Source organism: Phycomyces blakesleeanus (assembly GCF_001638985.1).
Source record: "Phycomyces blakesleeanus NRRL 1555(-) unplaced genomic scaffold PHYBLscaffold_4, whole genome shotgun sequence".
NCBI classification, from domain to species: domain Eukaryota; kingdom Fungi; phylum Mucoromycota; class Mucoromycetes; order Mucorales; family Phycomycetaceae; genus Phycomyces; species Phycomyces blakesleeanus.
The window spans coordinates 119648-137786 of NW_017265137.1; the positions used below are offsets into that span (position 1 = coordinate 119648).

Genomic DNA, 18139 nt, shown 5'->3' on the forward strand with positions numbered 1-18139 from the left:
TATGATTAAAAAAGAGATCTTGGGGGGGATATGCTGTATGTGATGTATGTGCTGTGTGTGTATATATATATTATAAATATAATATAAAAATGACAGAGAGAGGAAACAAAAAAAGAAAGAGAAATAAAAAAAAAAGTTAATATGGAGTGGGTCTGTGACGGCTTGGAGAGTGGCTTCGTAGCGGAGAACCTAATTTAATTAGAAGTAAAAAGAAAAAAGGTACCAAATAATGAGATTTCTATTTTCATGTTTGTGTGGGTCTGTGTGCGTGTCTGTGTGTAGGTCTGTGTGTATACATATATATATGTGTGTGTGTGTTGCATTGACTTTTTCTTTTTTTCTCTCTCTCTCTACTATTCAAACAAACCATTACTGCAATTAATCAGTCAATACAAAGCCCTAGATTCTATGACTTTAAAGGCTGTTCCAAGTATATTACAATGATGTGATTATTAAAGATTTGATCAAATGATTTAGAGCAAAAAGGATAGATAACCCAACCATGTATAAATCAAATCAAACGTATTTAATGCATATATAGATAGACTCTTTATAGGTGTATAAACCAACAGAAATATAGAAATGTATCAAATACCAATATACAGGAGAGACTATATGTATATTTAATACACACTAATGATTTCAATATATATATAAAAAAAAGAAAAAGTCTGAGATCCAAAAAAAGATTGCAAAACGTGGATGTAGATGCATAGACACACTTGTCTTTGCTCCTTGTTCACCAGGTAAATCCCAATTGAGTAGGTTTGGTTAATATTTTAAGAAGGAGAAGAAAATGATATAGCTAAACTATAACTATTGTGGCTGTGTGTATGAACAATAATGAACATTGACCTTTTTGTTTTTGTCTTTTAATACCTCTTTTAAATCAACTATAGACAATAAAGGCACAATTAGTCTCTATTGACCTGGAATCCTCTTTTATTCTTCAATTGATAAAAATTGATTTTGTGGGTTATTTTGGCTGTATATTGGTTGAATTTATACTAAATCAAATCAAAATAAAATAAAATGGGGATTCATTCATTTATATTAATGGTTATATTGATGTACAAAAGTGTATGGCTGTAATTTGTTAAAAGCGTAAAATGTGTGCTATGTTTAAATGTAAAATAATTAAAACTCCGAAATATATTTCAAAATGTACGCGAACAATTTCTGAAAAAAAAAAAAGATACAGAGTGCACGAGTGCCTTTATGTGTCTCTTGTGTGTAGCCTGAATATTGGTAACACACTTGCACAACCAAAATATATATAAAAAACTACCCACAAAGAGTTCTCCGATCGACCAACTGAAATCATAGTAAATCTTTACAACAAAAAATAAAATAAAAATAAATTATAGCACACTTGCACGTTGAACAAAAAAAAAAGAAAGAAAAAGAAAAAACCACATACTCCTCTTTCACTCTTTCTTTCTTCCTTCCTTCTTTCCTTCCTTCCTTCCTTCTTTCCTTTCATCACTGTCCTTTTCCTAGACTTACTCCTACCCTCTCTCTCTCTCTCTCTCTTTAGACTTAGACTCCACCCCACTCGTTCCCCGATCGAATAACCTTACTCTCTTATTCGCTCACATTCTCCCTAATAAAGCCCTCCCCCCTCTCCCCTTCTTCTCTCTCTCTCTCTTTCTCTTTTACACTTGTTCTTTCTTTCTCTTTTCATTAAAAAAAAGCAAGACCAAACAACTCTTAAAAATGCATTTCGCAGTTGACAAACGAGGCCCTTCTCCTCGTCAATCCTTACGGTCTGGAAAGGTACGATATTTTATATAACATTTGGTCTCTTGATCTAACCATACGTTTTTTTTTATTATTATTTTTTATTATTATTATTTTTCATTTATTTTCTTTATCTTATACAAAACACCCACACCCACACCTATACACATTCGTACTCATACTCGTACTCGTACTCGCAACTCTTTGTACAAACCTATACAACCAAACCCACCTTTCAACCTTTTTTCGCATTAATCAATCGGACAACCTTTCTCTCTTCTTCTTTTTTTTTTGAAATATATATATATATACACTTGGAACTATTATAGTCCATGGCCATCATGCAAAAGTCGAGATCAGAACCAAACTGTGCAAGTTCAGCCGCCAACTCATTTGCCCTGACAATTGCACATGCTCATCCCAAGAGAAAATCGACAGGCAATCTCAGACGCACTTCGTCATTTAGCAATGCAGCCAAAACAACCGACTCACGATCCACTTGTCTCAAGGTTCATTACACTTTTACAACAAGAGAAATATTATTTTTTAAAAAAAAGAAAAGATATATATAAGAGACAACTAACGCTTATTGTTCCTTTCTTCTTGTTTTATACAAACATCTATGCTTTGTATTATTTTCTTCTTCTTCTTCTTATATATATATATATATATATATATATATATATATATATATTTATTTTTTTAAAAAAAAGGATATATGGCGTCCCCCTGGTTGCTATGAGATCCCCGATATCCTTGGCAACGCCTATCTTAAACCAAGTCCACCTGTTGGCCTTAGTCTCCGTCCTAATGACCCAAGCAAGCAAGTTACAAAGGTAACGGCATATAAACATTACATATCTATCTATACAAAATTCTATATTCCAAAATTCAGATCATTTGATTACAATTCTACCAAAAACAAAAACCCCAAAATTCAAATAGAAAAGAAGAAACTATTGTAATATTTATATATGTATATATGTATTTCGTTGTGATGGCAACAAGCTTAATTTTTTTTTCTTTTCTTTTTATATCACATCCACTCATATCTATTTACTATTTATTTATTTTTCATATGTATTGTTTCGAAAAAAAAAAAACTCCTTTTCTTCTTTCTTTTTTATCCTATTTTAGCGTCCATGGTATCCTCCCAGCCCCCATTACCAGGTACCTCAATTACCACCCCTTGTTCGTGCGGAGAACAAGTTCGAGGTCAAGATGCGTAAGATGTTGCCTCGAGTCTCCATCCGCTCCTCCGATCCACGCGCACGATACACCGACTTTAAGGAGATCGGTACTGGGTAAATTAAACATGCCAATTATACATAAATATATATATATATATATATTATTATCATTATTATTATATCCATCGTATTATAAAACCATGAGGTCTCTATAATGCACGTTCTTATACCAAATATATATATATATATTATTCTATTATTCTATTATTTTATATATTTTTCTACAATAATAACAATAATAATAATTGTATGTGCACATTTACATATTGTAAATACAAAAAATATTTTATTTTATTTTATTTTATTTTATTTTAGTGTCAATGGTGCTGTTGTTCGTGCAACGTATCGCAAGAAGCCAAGTGTCCAGCTCGCCATTAAACGCTGTAAACTTGATCCCGATCAGGAGTACAGGGCAGCCATTCTGCGTGAACTGCGGATTATGTCGAGCGGTCATGCCAATTTGATCAAGTTGCGTGAGATTACGCTGTGTAGAGACGATATCTGGATTGCCATGGATTTGATGAGATGTTCAGTATTTGCTGTGCTTTGCCAGCGTGGAATTCCAGAAGAATACACGGTCTATATTACTTGCGAGACTCTCAAGGCACTGACCTATCTCCACTCAAAGGGACTCTTGCACAGAGATGTCAAGTGTGAAAACCTTTTGCTTGGATGGAATGGCGAAGTAAAGCTTGGTAAATAAGAACTGACATTATTATTATTGATATTATTAACACTTTATGTCTTTTTAAACAAAACAAAAAAAAAGCTGACTTTGGTCTGTCTGCTCGTATCTCCCGTCGTAACCGTGATCGTTTGGGTACAACAAAGTGGATGGCTCCTGAAGTCATCCGAGAAGAATACTACGAAGAAAAGATTGACATGTGGTCTCTTGGCATTACAATTATTGAAATGATGGACCGTGTACCACCCCACTATTTGATCAAGGACGAAGAAGAGCTCTTTGACGTTATCGCCACCGAGCCCAGCCCCACTTTCACCTACAGCTACCCCTCGATGTACATGCGAGGTCTGGTTGCCTGGTTGTTGGACGAAGAACCCGGAACTCGTCCTAGCGCCAGAGATGTTTCGCTTGAAATTGACGCCCATGTCAAGGCAAACCTTCTCCAGTGCTCTACAGCCCATGGTCTCACACGCTTCCTTGGTCAAGTCTTGCCCCAATACTAAGCTCCCCTTTTTTTTCATTTTGAAAAAAAAAAAAGAATCCAACTTGCACACATCTTTATATATATATATATATATATAATCCTCTCCAACCCTTCTTCTTCTTCTTCTTCTTTTCTTACTTCTATTGCCACACCCAAACCTTGTTCATCACCTTTTGTTTTTCTTTTTCTTATGCATTCCACCCCCTCTATTTTTCCTTTACATCTTATACAAAAATAACCCTCCCCTTCACATACTTCAAGACCCTCTTTTCTTTCTTTTCTTTTCTTTCTTTTCTTTGTTTTTTCTCTTCTATCTTACTTCTTGTTCTTGATGTACCCATCGTCTTTAGAAAAAAAGTACAAGAAAGAAAGATAAAGAAAGAGATCAAGGCAACAAAAAGAGAAGAAGAAAAAAGAAGTAAATTGGGGAATCTTGTAAGATGTTTTTTTTTATGTCTTCAAACCTTTTCTCTCTCTCTCTCTCTCTTCCCTCTTCTCCTTCATCTTCTAAACTCTCATCCTGTTATTTTTTTTTCTATTTCATTTCATTTCATTTTTTATTTTTTTATTTATATTCTTTACTATGTTACAAACCCATTTAAGCCATGAAGACAAATCAAATCAAATCAAAACAAAACAAACCAAACCAAAAAAAAAAAAGAATAATTTTATGAATGAATTATTTATTTATTATATTCTCTTGTCAATTACAATCTAGATATATATATATATATATATAAACACCTGCACACCTACACACCTACACATACAAGTGGGTGTATAGATTGGGCTTGTTTTATGTGTACTAATTATTTTTAACTACCTTTTAATTTGTTTTCTATTGCTTTTCTCTTTTATTATATATTTTATTTATTCATTTTCTTGCTTATTTAATAAATAAATAAATAATTAATTAATTAATTAATTAATTAATAGCATTATATAGTCTGGTTTTAGCATCTAATCAAAATCACATCAAATAGAACGATCAAAAGGGATCAAAACAATAAGAAAGATATTGGAAGTAAAGAAATATAAAGGTCTATAGTCGTGACTACCTTTTTTCATTCATTAACTAACTAACTAATTAATTAATTAATTATTAAAATTGAATTAAATAAATAAATAAATAAGCATTACCAAAAGTAAGTGTATAAGAGAGAGAGAATATATATATATACTGTGAGTTCGAATAGGTGTATTCGAAGCGCGTTACCCTTTTATATACCATAATATACTAATACTAATAGTAGTTATTCATTCATTTATTGACATTAATATAATTAAATATTGAATCAAACAAATGAATGTTCTAGAGACATGGAATGTGTCTGTTGGAGGAGTACTGCTGGTAATCCTGTGCACTTACATCCTTGGTGGAAAGCTATTGCGATTGTACCTGTTTGATTCCTCAAACTCATTTCTGCGTCATCGACCAGTTGTTCAAGTGGTTGTGTTGGGTGACATTGGAAGATCTCCAAGGATGCGTTCTCATGCTGTGCAATTAGCTGATGCAGGATGCATAGTAGATCTTATTGGTTATGTTGGTAAGGAAAATTTCAAATATGTATTTATTTATTTATTTATTTACATATTGTTTAGAAACACATCCTACTAGTCGTATTACAACCCATAGATCTATTCGTGTCCGTCGCCTACGTCCTGCTTTTAGTTTACCTGAAAAGTTCCCAAAGTTGATTTATATTCTATGGGCACCTTTCAAGGCAATCTGGATAGCTCTTCAATTGGCTTGGGTTATGAATTGTATTACACAAACTCCTGAATACATCTTTATACAAGTAAGCCAAATAATAATAATAATAATAATAATTTAAGCACACATTTAAATTTATTTTTATAAAAAAGAATCCACCGGCTATTCCGACATTGGCTATTGCTCGCTGGACATCATGTTTACGTGGTGCGAAACTTGTGATTGATTGGCACAACTTTGGCTATTCTATTCTAAAAGTCAAGTTGGGCCAATCATGGATAGTACGGATTGCTCAACGATACGAACAGTACTTTGGAAACACTGCCTATTGTCATCTGACAGTGACCGATCGAATGCATAAAGAACTTACAAACTGGAACGTCAAGTAAGAGCTCTTATAATACCTATGCATGCATGCATATATATATATTGATTTATACAATAGAGGCAAAATTGTCACATTCAAAGATAGTCCTCCTTATCATTTCAAACGCTTGTCGACTAAAGAAGTACACGACGTAAGTTTCTTTATTTTTCTTAAAAAAAAACTATAATAATTTAATTAAAATATATATATATAGTTTTTTGTTGGATTTAGACTTCAGGATATTGTCAAAAAAGAAACTCTTGATGCCAATGAATTCCTCGGACGCCAACCATATTCTCCAAATGAGACTCTGATGACACTCAATGGAAACGAATGTGTGTCTAGACAGGACCGACCAAAACTTATTGTGTCCTCGACTTCATGGACAGAAGACGAGGATTTCGGATTGCTTCTGAAGGCTGTCGAGATCTATGAGGAAAAGGCCAAAAAAGACAAGGGCTATCCGAAATTACTGTTCGTGATTACCGGAAAGGGACCGCTGAAGAGTGTGTACGAAGAACGGATATCTCGCATGAAACTCCAAAAGACGCGTGTTGTTACTGTCTGGCTGGAATCGAATGATTACCCTCTGTTGCTTGGAAGTGCAGACCTCGGTATCTCGCTCCACACTAGTTCGAGTGGCATGGATTTGCCGATGAAAGTGGTTGATATGTTTGGATGTGGATTGCCAGTTTGTGCAGTAGATTTTGAATGGTAAGAATACAAACAAAGAATTATAAAGTTAGTCTTGAAACCTCAAGCATAACAACCTTGATACCTTTAAATGTATGCAGTCTCCATGAGCTTGTTGAAGATGGCAAGAACGGACTAGTATTTCAAACCGGAGAAGAGCTAGCCGAGAAATTAGAGGTATGATTTTATTTTTATTTTATTTTTTACTTTAAACAACTAAATGATAATAGTAATACATTTGATATTCTTTTTGCATGGTTAATAATTTTTGCTAACAAAACCAAACAAAACCAAATAAATAAATAAATAAATAAATATAAAAAGATCTTGTTTGTCAAGGATGATTTACTGCTGAATAGTTTGCGTGAGAATGTGGTGACCGAATATGCCTCGAAGAGATGGGAACGGCAATGGCGCTCCATTGTACAAGGCCTGTTTTTGACACCCGCTAGCTAAAATAGACACTACTAAAAACCATTAAAACCATTAAATCAGCTCCCTTTCCCATGCATACAATTCTTTGGTTTTGTTTTGTTTATTGATATTCTCTATAGAATCATCACTATCACCGTAAAGAAGTATAAATGATGGTAATTATATGATTATTGTAAATCAAAACTACCCCGCTAATGTATTTTATGTTATTTATCAAGATGGGGTTTGTGTACTGATTGGTTCTCAAGATTCAAAGAAACAAAAAGGCAAAATAAGGAGTCGAATGACAGCATTACCTTCAATGGATAAGGGTTGTACACTATATATAATAATAAATTTCTTTTTTACTTTAGTTAAGCTTAAATGGATGGTGCTTCCGAGGCTTTCTATGTATAACAATAGAATACAATACTAAAAAAGCTTATTAAAATCATATAGTTTCCTTTAATTCCCTCCCTCTATCTTTAATTATTACTATGTTTTTATTATATTTTGTATTGTATTGTATTTTGATAGCAAAAATATACAGACATATAAATTCATAGACATAGACCAAGCTATTTTATTATATTATAGTCTAATCACAAAGAAAACGACTAGTGCCATCTGTCTATATTTCACGTCATTTGGCGTAAAAGGATTCTTAGCTCACAATCTCTCTCTCTCTCTCTCTCTCTCTCTTTTTTTTTTTGTGTGATTCTGTGTAGTATAATACAGGTTTGTACGTCTAAGTACGTCCAAGTACATCAAAGTGTACAGGTACGCGTGTGATGAATGTGAGTGTTACCCATCACAGCCTAGTTCACTCATCAGATCCCTTGTTCATTTTAAACAAAACAATAAAAAAAATCTCTTTCTTTCTTTCTTTCTTTCTTTCTTTCTTTTCTTTCTTTCTTGTATCATAAAAAAAAATTATATATACGTATATTGCTTAAAGAAGATGGGTAATCAAACCAGTCGTGCGATTGAAAAGACCAGAGAACGAAGAATAAAACCAAAGAAGCACATCAGGCGGCATAGTACTGCAACCGTTGGCTGCACTCCACTCTCGATCTCACGCCCAAGTAGCCCCCACAGCTTTAGGAACCAGGACTGGCTCGACTCCTTGACGGGGTCTTTTTCTTCTTCTTACACAAACAGCACTGATCATGATCCCACAGCAGCAGCAGCAGCAAATACAATAAATACAATAGCATCAATATCATCAATCATATCTACAGCATCATCATCAAAAGCATCATCATCAACATCAACATCAATATCATTATCAAAAACAACAGCGTCAAGATTATTTGGAGCATCTCAATCGAAACCTACATCACCTGTATCTATCCATTGTACGCCGCATGATCCACGCGAATTAGATAGACTCCAAAGACAGGTAAATGAATGAATGTTTTGGTATTCTAGATACATACAAAACCATTTTGGCCAATAATAATAATATTATAATTATCATTTTAGCATTATCTATTGAAATTAGCACGAAAGACAAACTGCTGGGCACCATGTCCTCCACAATGTGCTACTGTTCTGGACATCGGCACTGGTAACGGAATATGGGCATTTGAAATGGCCGCCGAGTACCGTGATGCCAAGGTCATTGGACTCGATTTACTTCCACCAACCACCCAGCTTGGTTGCCCCAAAAATCTGTATTATATTCAAAGCGACATACACCAGCTTCCGTGGCCCATTGAATCGAATTCCGTTGACCGGTAAGTTAAATTTTACAACGAATGATAAAACAAAAGAAAAAAAAAATGTATACCTCTTTACCAATAGTTATTGAAATTAAAAATGAAATTAAATATATTTCTGTTGTTAGGATTCATCAGAGAGACATGGGCCAGATGATCCAGGGCAAGCAGTGGGCTGGGGTGCTACAGGAAATGTTTCGGGTGCTTAAGCCAAGCGGGACAATCGAATTGGTTGAATCTGATCTGTGGTATCACAACCCAGGACCAATGCAACAGACATTTCATGGATATCTAGAATCATACTACTCTACACTTGGTCTAGATGTCAATTACATCCAGACTCTCGAGAAGTGGATTGTCCAGGCTGGTTTTGGGCCTCCCGAGGTTCGTACTCTCGATCTTCCGATTGGTGAATGGTCCAAAGACGGAGGTAAAGATATATATATATATGTATATTTATAGATCTTTCAAGATATTATTGATATTATATTTACATATATCTTGTTGTGTGTAGAACTCAAACAATTTGGATTTATACATCGAGAAACACAAAAGGCTTGGTTAAAGAACAAAAAGAGCTTTCATGTGACACGCTGGAACATTACGTCTGAGGAGTATGACTGTGCGGTAAAAGAAGTGCTTGATGAGTGGGATGCCTATCAGAGCTTTTCTCGATACTATTGCTGGGTTGCAACCAAGCCAACCCGGATGAATATTTAAACTATATATATATATACACATAAAAATAAAATTGGATAAATAATTATGGTTGTAATATATACACTACACTACAATACACAATACACTGATAGATGAACATATGAATAGATATAGATATATAAATATATATATATATACAACTCAAAGAGGTATTAATTTTACAAGATATATTGGTACATGGTACAAAAGAAGTATATATTTATACATTAGATAAATAACGGTAGTAAAAAGTGGGTAATTGGTAAAAATGATAAATGAGTAACACTGCTAATAAGTAATGTAGGTAAAATTAGGGTAAGTCGTTATTTATTGAAACACTTTTTTTTTTTTAATTGCTTTCATCCTTTCATCCTTTCATCCTTTCAGTCAGTCAGTCAGTCAGTCAGTCAGTCAGTCAGTCAGCTATTATCTTGTTGTTGTTGTTGTTGTTGTTGTTGTTGTTGTTGATTATTATTGATTGATTGATTGATTGATTGATTGATTGTTTGTTTTTTTTAAAGAATTTTATTATATGTATATGTGAGTGTGAGTGTGAGAGAGAGAGTATATATATATATTTAGTGGTCCCTGAGACTAACAAGTCTGGCAGGGGGTTGGTTAGGGAAATGAGGAGGCCGAATGGGATAAGGATAGCAGGACGGGAATGGGGTTTGGTTTACGGGAGACCAGCGAGATGGTCTCTGTCGTTTGGAGGGAAGATGATTTACAGAGGCAATTTTTGGAGACGGTGTGGATGACGATGAAATTGTAGAATTTGATGGTGATAAGGGTAAGATTGATTGAGAATAAGAAGAAGAAGATGAAGAAGAGGAAGAAGAAGAAGGTGATGGTGACATTAATATTTCTTTCTGTTTGTGCTGGAACTGGTACTGCTGTGGTGGTGGAGTGGGTGGTAATGTAGGCGTTGGTGGGACGGCAGCCTTTTGTTTAAAGAGTTGGAACAACCGGTGTTTCTCTTCTCTCAAGAGAGCCAGCTTCTGGTGGATCTGGGTTTCGTCGATTTGTTTAGCATCAGAAGAAGAAGAAGTAGAAGTAGAAGAAGTAGGGGATGGCGAAGGGGAAGGGGAAGGGGAAGGGGAAAGAGAAAGAGAAGGATCTTGGGGCTTTGGGTTTGGCTTTTGGTTTGAGATTTTGGTTTGAGACTTGAGATTGGACTTGGTGGTTTGTTTTGGTTCGAAATCAATGAGTTCTGTTGGAGGAGACGGCAGACCAGACGGGAGAGCGGTAGGAGTGAGTTGGATTTGCTTAACGGCTCGTCGTTGTTTTGTGATGGTTCGTCGCTGGATGACTGTTCGGATTTGATCAAAATTTGGTGGGCGTTCAAAGGTAAAGGTCTGGATATCTTTTGGCATCTTGATTCTTTTTAACAAAAAATAAAATAACAGAATAAAATAAAATAAAATAAAAGTCAAGAGAAAGAAAGAAAAGGAAAGAAAGGGAAAGAAAAAGAGAAAAAGTAAATAATAGAAAAAAAAAATTATTGTTATTATATACATAGTATAAAAATTTATATATATGTATTACTTTCAATTCGCCAAGTTTTATATGTTTTGTATTATAATTATAATTATAATTATAATTATTATTATTTTTTGACTCCAATCGACTACAACACAAATTATTTACCTTTTTCATATTCTCTCTCTCTCTCTCTCTCTATATATATTTTGTGCCTAAGGATTGGTCTATTTAGCTCTAAATTGTTTAATAGATTTCGATTGAATTCATTTTGCTCACTATTCTTTTTTATCGATTGAATAATTGATATTTACATGTAACCATTTGACCGCGTGTGATTCTTCCAAATCTAGTCTTTTTACCACTTCATATTGCCTTTCCTTCCTCTCTTTATCTTTATCTTTATCCCAAACTAACCAACCCACCAACTACCTAAATGAAATACCTAACTGACTGAATAAATAAGACTCTCTCTCTCTTTTTACTTGTCATCCCCAGTCCCCCAAAAAAAGGTAAATTTTTTTTTTTCGTTACCATATTCATTATGTGTAATGGAATAGAGCAAGTCAGATATTCCACCAATCACATTACCAAGCCAAGGTCCAATGTAGATGTTGTTGCCTTTAATAATATGTATATATATATATATATATATATTTGTTTGTTTGTTTGTTTATACACTACAGTACACTACAGTTACAGTTGGTCCTTTTTGTAGTCACAAGATTTATAGAAGCCTGGACTTGGCGATCAAGTAAATGCCTTTATCTACCTATCTCTCTTATAAGGCATATTTTGGTGTATAAGCACATTCATACATAAACATACATAAGACATACATAAAATATAATTTATACATCTCTTCATCTTGCTCATCAAGATTTTTTTTTATAAAGTAAAATGAAGATGGTGAATGTTAACGAGGATTATAGGAAAATTATTTTTCTTCCAAAAATATATATAATATAATATAATATAGTAATCGAAAAGCGACGAATAAATGAAATAAAATGAAATGAAATGAAATGAAATGAAATGAATGGATAGAAAAAACACAATATATATATATATATATATACCATGTGTATCTCATATTCATGTGTTGTACCGTACTCTACTATGTGTAAATTGGGATTTTTTATAATACCTATATACAGTGTCTTCCTGAAACAGAACTTTCCAGCCAATCAATCAAAACCATTATAGCACTTTCTTTTTTTAAAAAAAAAGTCGGGTTTCTAGAAAAGTAAACCGTTAGGGACAGTCTGAAGAGAGAGAGAAAAGAAAAAGGGGGAAACAAGTAGTGCCCATCTCTCCAAGTTAATATACATACATGGCTTATAGATTATTTTCTTGCAAGTAAACGAAATATTATATGGAATATCCTGTCATTGGTATTGCCAACAGGTACATCTGGTGGTAATTTGAGTAATGGTAACCAAAAAAAAAAAAAAGAAAAGTCGAATGTGTAGATTAGGATTGCTACAGAACAGAAAAGAAATACTATAATGTCTGTATAATTGTAACATACAGACTCATTATTCAAGCATATAGATCCAATCAAGCTAGACCTATTCACTAATATATATTTCTTTGTCTTTGCCAAGAAACAGGGTTCAGATTACACACTAATCTAACAAACTACAACATTGACCTTCCAGATGGTGTATTGGCACATATTATACATGCATTCTATTATGCTTTAAAACGAAACATTAGAGGGAAACCACACTCTCTTGAATACAGTTCTTGGTGAATTATAAATTTCTTATGGTATGTACCTGTCTTATACGTATAAGTTCTGTACGACTTTCTCCTTTTGAATTCTTCGGTCAAATTCTCCGTGAGTGAAAGTATTTAAAAAAAAAATTAAAAAAATTAAAAATTAAAATCGTCATCAAATATTGTGACTGCATTCTAGTGCTCTGTCTCTTACATCTCTTACATACAAAATCTATAGTTAAAAAAAAATTACCATCCATGTATATCTATAATTATTATTAATAAAAATAATAATAATTACCCTTTCACTTTCCCTCCTTCTCTCTCTCTCTCTATTAAATTAAATTAAATTAAAAAATAATGTCTTCAAGTGCACACGTCTTATCGCTTTATCGCAACTTTATTCGGTTCGGTAACAGATTCCAGTCTTACAACTTTAAAGACTACACCATTCGCAGAGCCCGTGATGCCTTTCACGAAAACAAGCTAGAGACAGACCCCTCCAAGATTACTCAGTTTATTCGCAAGGCCGAACACGATCTCGAGGTAGTCAAGCGACAGGCTGCCATCAGCACTCTCTATGCCACCGGTGACAGACTGGTGATTGAGAAAGCCCCAAGACGTCATTAAAACAACAAGAAGAAAGAAAGAAAAACTCCCAACCTCTCCGTTCCCTCTCAACCCCAAATATCAGTTCTTTTAATTGTTTTCTCACAAATGTCAAAAGCGAAAAGAGAAGATGAAATTAAACCTGTTGAAAGATACCGACTTTTAACAAAACAAAACAAAAAAAGAAGTGACATAAAGAAGACGATGGATTTCTACTGTTGTACATATATATATATATATGTGTGTGTGTGTTGGATGGCGCAGTCAGTGATAGATATTGAAATGATAATAAAAATGAATGTGAATCAAGTATCAAGTATAAATGTTAAATACAGTTACAAAGACAAAGACAAATTGTACATGTAATTTAATGCGAGTAGTGTGTATTTAATATAATGTAATGCAGGGTAAGGGCTTGGTGAACAGTATAGATGTATACAACTATCATTTAGTGATCTTGCAAGGCAATTAAAGTAGAAGAAACCTTGTCCTGTAAGCTCTTTACAAAATCCTGGGGAGAGACGTATTCGGCAGACTTTGAGTTGTCTTGAAAATACTCTTTGGTGTAGATATGATGAACATCCACCTTATTGACCTCATCTAAAAGAAGTTCCAACACTCTGACAGCCTCTGGATTATTTACCATCTGTTGATAAAACAAGATCCAAGTACTACAATAAAAATAAATAAATAAATAAATAAATATTTTGTAGCATTAAACTTCTTTTTCTTTTTTACCTTAATTCTCCACGTAAATATCCCATCGATCTTCCTATACCAAGACCATCTTCATAACCACGATCAAATCCCTTTTGCATAACAACCTCTTTTCCTTCTATAATACCATCCTTGTATCCTTCCTATCATTATCATCATAAGTATTATTATTATTATTAAAAATAAATAATGGAATAAATAAAGCTCTATTTGACATTCTTACATTTCCATGATTTTGGTGCATGCGATTCCATTCCTTTTCTGCAATTGTACGTTCATATCGAACATCGTCTTCATCACTCGATCCCCAGATTGAATCATTATCTTCAGACATTGTTTGGATTACTAATCAAAACAATAATAATAAAACCAAGAAACAAATATATATATATATAATAAATTTATAGAAAGAAAAATATTTATATATAAATAAATTATATAATGGCTCTATTTAAGCATACAATCTGTCAATTGTTATATAAATATATTTAGACATTTTAATTTTATAAAAGAAAAATATATTGTATCTCCGACAATACATTTCTAATGCAAGAAAATCATAATATAGATACATCTTTAATACCAAGACTGTTAATTTAGTTGTCATGGTCAAGACCTTGGACTTTAAAGACAAAGCAAAATATATATATTCTAACATTCTCAAATCTGTTTACATTTTATACCAGGAAATTCTAGGCCTCATTCATTGTAATCAGTCCAATTGACGTGGTATTTTGAACCATTTGAATTTAGATTTGTTTGTGTGTTGTAGTAGATGAACCAAAGCACGTATGACTGGTATTTATATACCCTTTTTTCTTCCCAATCTTGCTTGATTTTATTTGAAATATATGATCTTATCCCAATATGTCTATCGTTACTATTGTTTATTGTTATACTATACTATTATTATTATTATTTTGATTTTTGACAATCATTAAACTCTATTCACATTAATTGAGATCCTAATTATTACCTTGCTTTCCACTTTTACCTAAAAACTTTCAAGTAGGTTACTATCAGAATAATATAAAATGATAATATGAGTTTTTTTTTGTATTGTTGGCCAATGATAAAAGAATAAAATCCAAAAATGGGGTTTTTTTTGTTGAAGATATCTTAAAACGCAATTATTCGTCATCTTACTAAACTACCCGATAATAAAAAAAAAGACACGAAATGCAGTGTGGCTGTCATTTATTTAATACAACTTGAAGAGAAAAAATAAATAAATTCACTATATAGATTTTTGCTTTTATTATAAATACTGTCCTGAATAAAGATAAAAGAAATCAAACAAAGCAAGTGAATTGTGTTTGTGTGTATATACGCATGTTCTTCATAGGCATTGAACTATTTGTCCATGTGTAGATTGGAAAACAAAAATTGGGTTTCTTTCTGGTGTTTATTGATAGAGTAAGGCAAATGTAAAATTATTGTCTATCTGGATAGTGATAAGTTGATTTCTCTCTCTCTTAACCCCGAACCTCTTGTGAAATTATCATCATTTATGGTTTCTATATTGATGGGGGAAAACACAGACAATAGTGATGAATTAAAAAAAAAAGAAGAAGAAGAAGAATAAAGCGGGTAAAATACAACCAGACGTCATTCCTGTGTTCCACTTCTTGGCTTGTGTTCAAAATGATCAAAGGAAAGAAAGAAAGGAAGAAGAAGCAGATAAATTCCCCTTCAAAGGTAGACTAATCGTGTTATGAAACATCTGGCTAAAAGAATAAGAAGAAAGAAAGAAAAGATAGCAAGACGTGTAACATATCTATATAGTCAAAGGCAGCAGACCCTTTTTATATATATATCTTTTTTATCAATAGAGCGCCGATTGTTTCCTCGTGTTTCCTTTCTGTTCAACCAAAGAATGGGAAACGAAGAACGCGGGATTTGTTGCTGTATAAATAAATATACATATATTTCCCATTTTCTTTTTTCTTTGTATTCTTTAGTATCCTTGGATACAGTATATAAAAAATAATAATTAATATCGAAAGATTTTCTCACAAAAGGTGGCAAGGCTGTGAAGATACATATAATAGGAGAAATTGTTTGATATGTATGAGTACCAAGATAAACCTTGTTCTAATGATATATTGTATATTATCTGCACATTTTATTTCCCAAAAAAAAGCCACGAACGATTATGTGATTTTTGATTAAATAAAATCAAAATCGAAAATTATATCCATATCCATATTCATATATATAATATTGGCTTGAAAGCGATATTTTATTATTTTTATACCATTCAAAATACAAAAAGAAAGAAAGAAATATAATCAAGGAATTTTACACGATCTAGTTATTAGTAGTAGTATTAGTAGTAGTAGTAGTAGTAGTAGTAGTAGTAGTAGTGGTAGTAGTATTATTATTATTATTATTATTATTATTATTATTAGTTGTATTAGTTGTTGTAATATTAGTTGAATTAGAATCAAGAGTAGTATTAAGTATTAAAGAGAAATTATAAAAGGAAATTAGAATGTAAAGAAAAACAAAGAAAGAAAAATAAAAGAATCTGTTGTGGGTCGATACAACTCTTAGTTGTACTGGAGAGGGAATGGAGTGGCCAGGGTATTGGTCAATTCTCGACGGCTTTCTGTCCAGGTCTCGTCAATGATTTGATCGGTTTCTTCAAAGGCAGTTCCAAGTAAGTGACGAACTTGGAATCCGAGTGACATATCTTTAAGCTCCCAGGCAGGAGTCAAGGTCAATGGTTCAACAGGTGCACTGAATTCAGCCGGAACCGATTCCATAGCCAGGCATGGTGTCAAGGGAGGCGAGCTTCGGTAGGAAGCCGAAGATGAAAATGAAGCTGTGGAGGAAGTAGAGTAGGTGGATTCAAAAGCAGGACATTCAAGAGCTGCTGTTGCTTGACTGACGGGTCTGTCTGTACTTTTTCGCTTGAGGAAGAGTGAGAGCCGGTTTTTAACTTTTGTAGCAGGTGATTCGGGTTGAAGCCAAGAATTCTTTTCGGCGTGGTTTTTAGGAGTAAAGAGCATTATTGACAGGAATAAAAGATAAATAAATATACAAGTGAAAGAAAGAGATGCAGCCAATTTCAAGGCTTGTGAGATTATTATTATATTAGTATTTTATTTTATTTTTATATATAAATAAATAAATAAAATGTGTGAGTAATTTTTATAGTTTTTTTATTTTTTTTATTTTTTTGGTGGGTGAACGGCTGGAGAGATATTCCGAGGCTTGAATACATGTGTGCTTGTGTATGCATGTATGTGTATATAGCTTATCTAATCCACTTCATAATGATAAAGATATACAAACTATAGGTACAAAATATTTATATTTTATATTTTATTGATCATTATTTCTTGGCTTCTTTAACTTCTTTAACTTCTTTGACTTCTTTGGTTTTTTTTTTCTTCAATCTATCACAAGATCTCAATGGTTGGTATAAGGATTGTGTAGCTATTTCGTATTTTTCTGTTTCTTTTTTTATTTTTTATTTTTTATGCCGGACCTATAATTGAACCTACTCCGAGGAACGAATGAAAAGTCATCTCAAACCTCTTGCACCAAATCTATTTACTAAGCCGATAAATCCTCCCCTCTTACTCCTCCTACTAGCATCTCTCCCTATTTCATTTGGCCTATCCAAAGTGTCCTCAATCGATTCAAATTTAACATCATATTATAGTAAAATTTAGATATATTTTGTATATTTCATTGTGTAGATATAAGTTTGATGATGATTGAGAGAATATGCGTATGAAGGGGATTTTTCTTTTTTTTTTTTAAATAATAATAATAATAATAATAGTAGTAGTAGTAGTAGTAGTAGTAGTAGTAGTAACAGAAAGATAAAGATA

The 18139-nt window shown here is 32.9% G+C and overlaps 6 protein-coding genes across 6 annotated transcripts; 4 read left to right on the plus strand and 2 right to left on the minus strand.

Moving 5' to 3' along the window:
- Positions 1-1476: 1476 nt before the first annotated feature.
- On the plus strand, positions 1477-4807 carry PHYBLDRAFT_131051 (hypothetical protein). The gene is made up of 6 exons (XM_018429400.1): positions 1477-1776; positions 2070-2249; positions 2454-2576; positions 2878-3044; positions 3306-3685; positions 3760-4807. Exons 1-6 carry the CDS (start codon positions 1717-1719, stop codon positions 4176-4178), a joined length of 1329 nt encoding a protein of 442 aa, XP_018295322.1. The 5' UTR covers positions 1477-1716; the 3' UTR covers positions 4179-4807.
- Positions 4808-5462: 655 nt separating this feature from the next.
- Positions 5463-7116, plus strand: PHYBLDRAFT_108773 (glycosyltransferase family 33 protein; the record flags this gene model as incomplete). Its single annotated transcript, XM_018428066.1, has 6 exons — positions 5463-5706; positions 5762-5958; positions 6026-6258; positions 6319-6391; positions 6455-6954; positions 7035-7116. 6 exons carry the CDS (start codon positions 5463-5465, stop codon positions 7114-7116), a joined length of 1329 nt encoding a protein of 442 aa, XP_018295323.1.
- A 1192-nt stretch (positions 7117-8308) lies between these two features.
- PHYBLDRAFT_141169 (hypothetical protein) lies at positions 8309-9788 on the plus strand (the record flags this gene model as incomplete). Its single annotated transcript, XM_018430538.1, has 4 exons — positions 8309-8749; positions 8833-9086; positions 9197-9498; positions 9583-9788. The coding sequence occupies 4 exons, from the start codon at positions 8309-8311 to the stop codon at positions 9786-9788; spliced, it is 1203 nt and encodes a 400-aa protein (XP_018295324.1).
- Positions 9789-13312: 3524 nt separating this feature from the next.
- NDUFA6_2 (NADH dehydrogenase 1 alpha subcomplex subunit 6 NDUFA6) lies at positions 13313-13895 on the plus strand. Its single transcript, XM_018428865.1, has one exon. The coding sequence runs from the start codon at positions 13329-13331 to the stop codon at positions 13596-13598; it is 270 nt and encodes an 89-aa protein (XP_018295325.1). The 5' UTR covers positions 13313-13328; the 3' UTR covers positions 13599-13895.
- Positions 13896-14025: 130 nt separating this feature from the next.
- PHYBLDRAFT_141172 (hypothetical protein) lies at positions 14026-14628 on the minus strand (the record flags this gene model as incomplete). Its single annotated transcript, XM_018430539.1, has 3 exons — positions 14026-14248; positions 14316-14437; positions 14518-14628. 3 exons carry the CDS (start codon positions 14626-14628, stop codon positions 14026-14028), a joined length of 456 nt encoding a protein of 151 aa, XP_018295326.1.
- Positions 14629-16658: 2030 nt separating this feature from the next.
- On the minus strand, positions 16659-17336 carry PHYBLDRAFT_76327 (hypothetical protein). Its single transcript, XM_018443142.1, has one exon. It carries the CDS (start codon positions 17306-17308, stop codon positions 16847-16849), a length of 462 nt encoding a protein of 153 aa, XP_018295327.1. The 5' UTR covers positions 17309-17336; the 3' UTR covers positions 16659-16846.
- Positions 17337-18139: the final 803 nt, after the last annotated feature.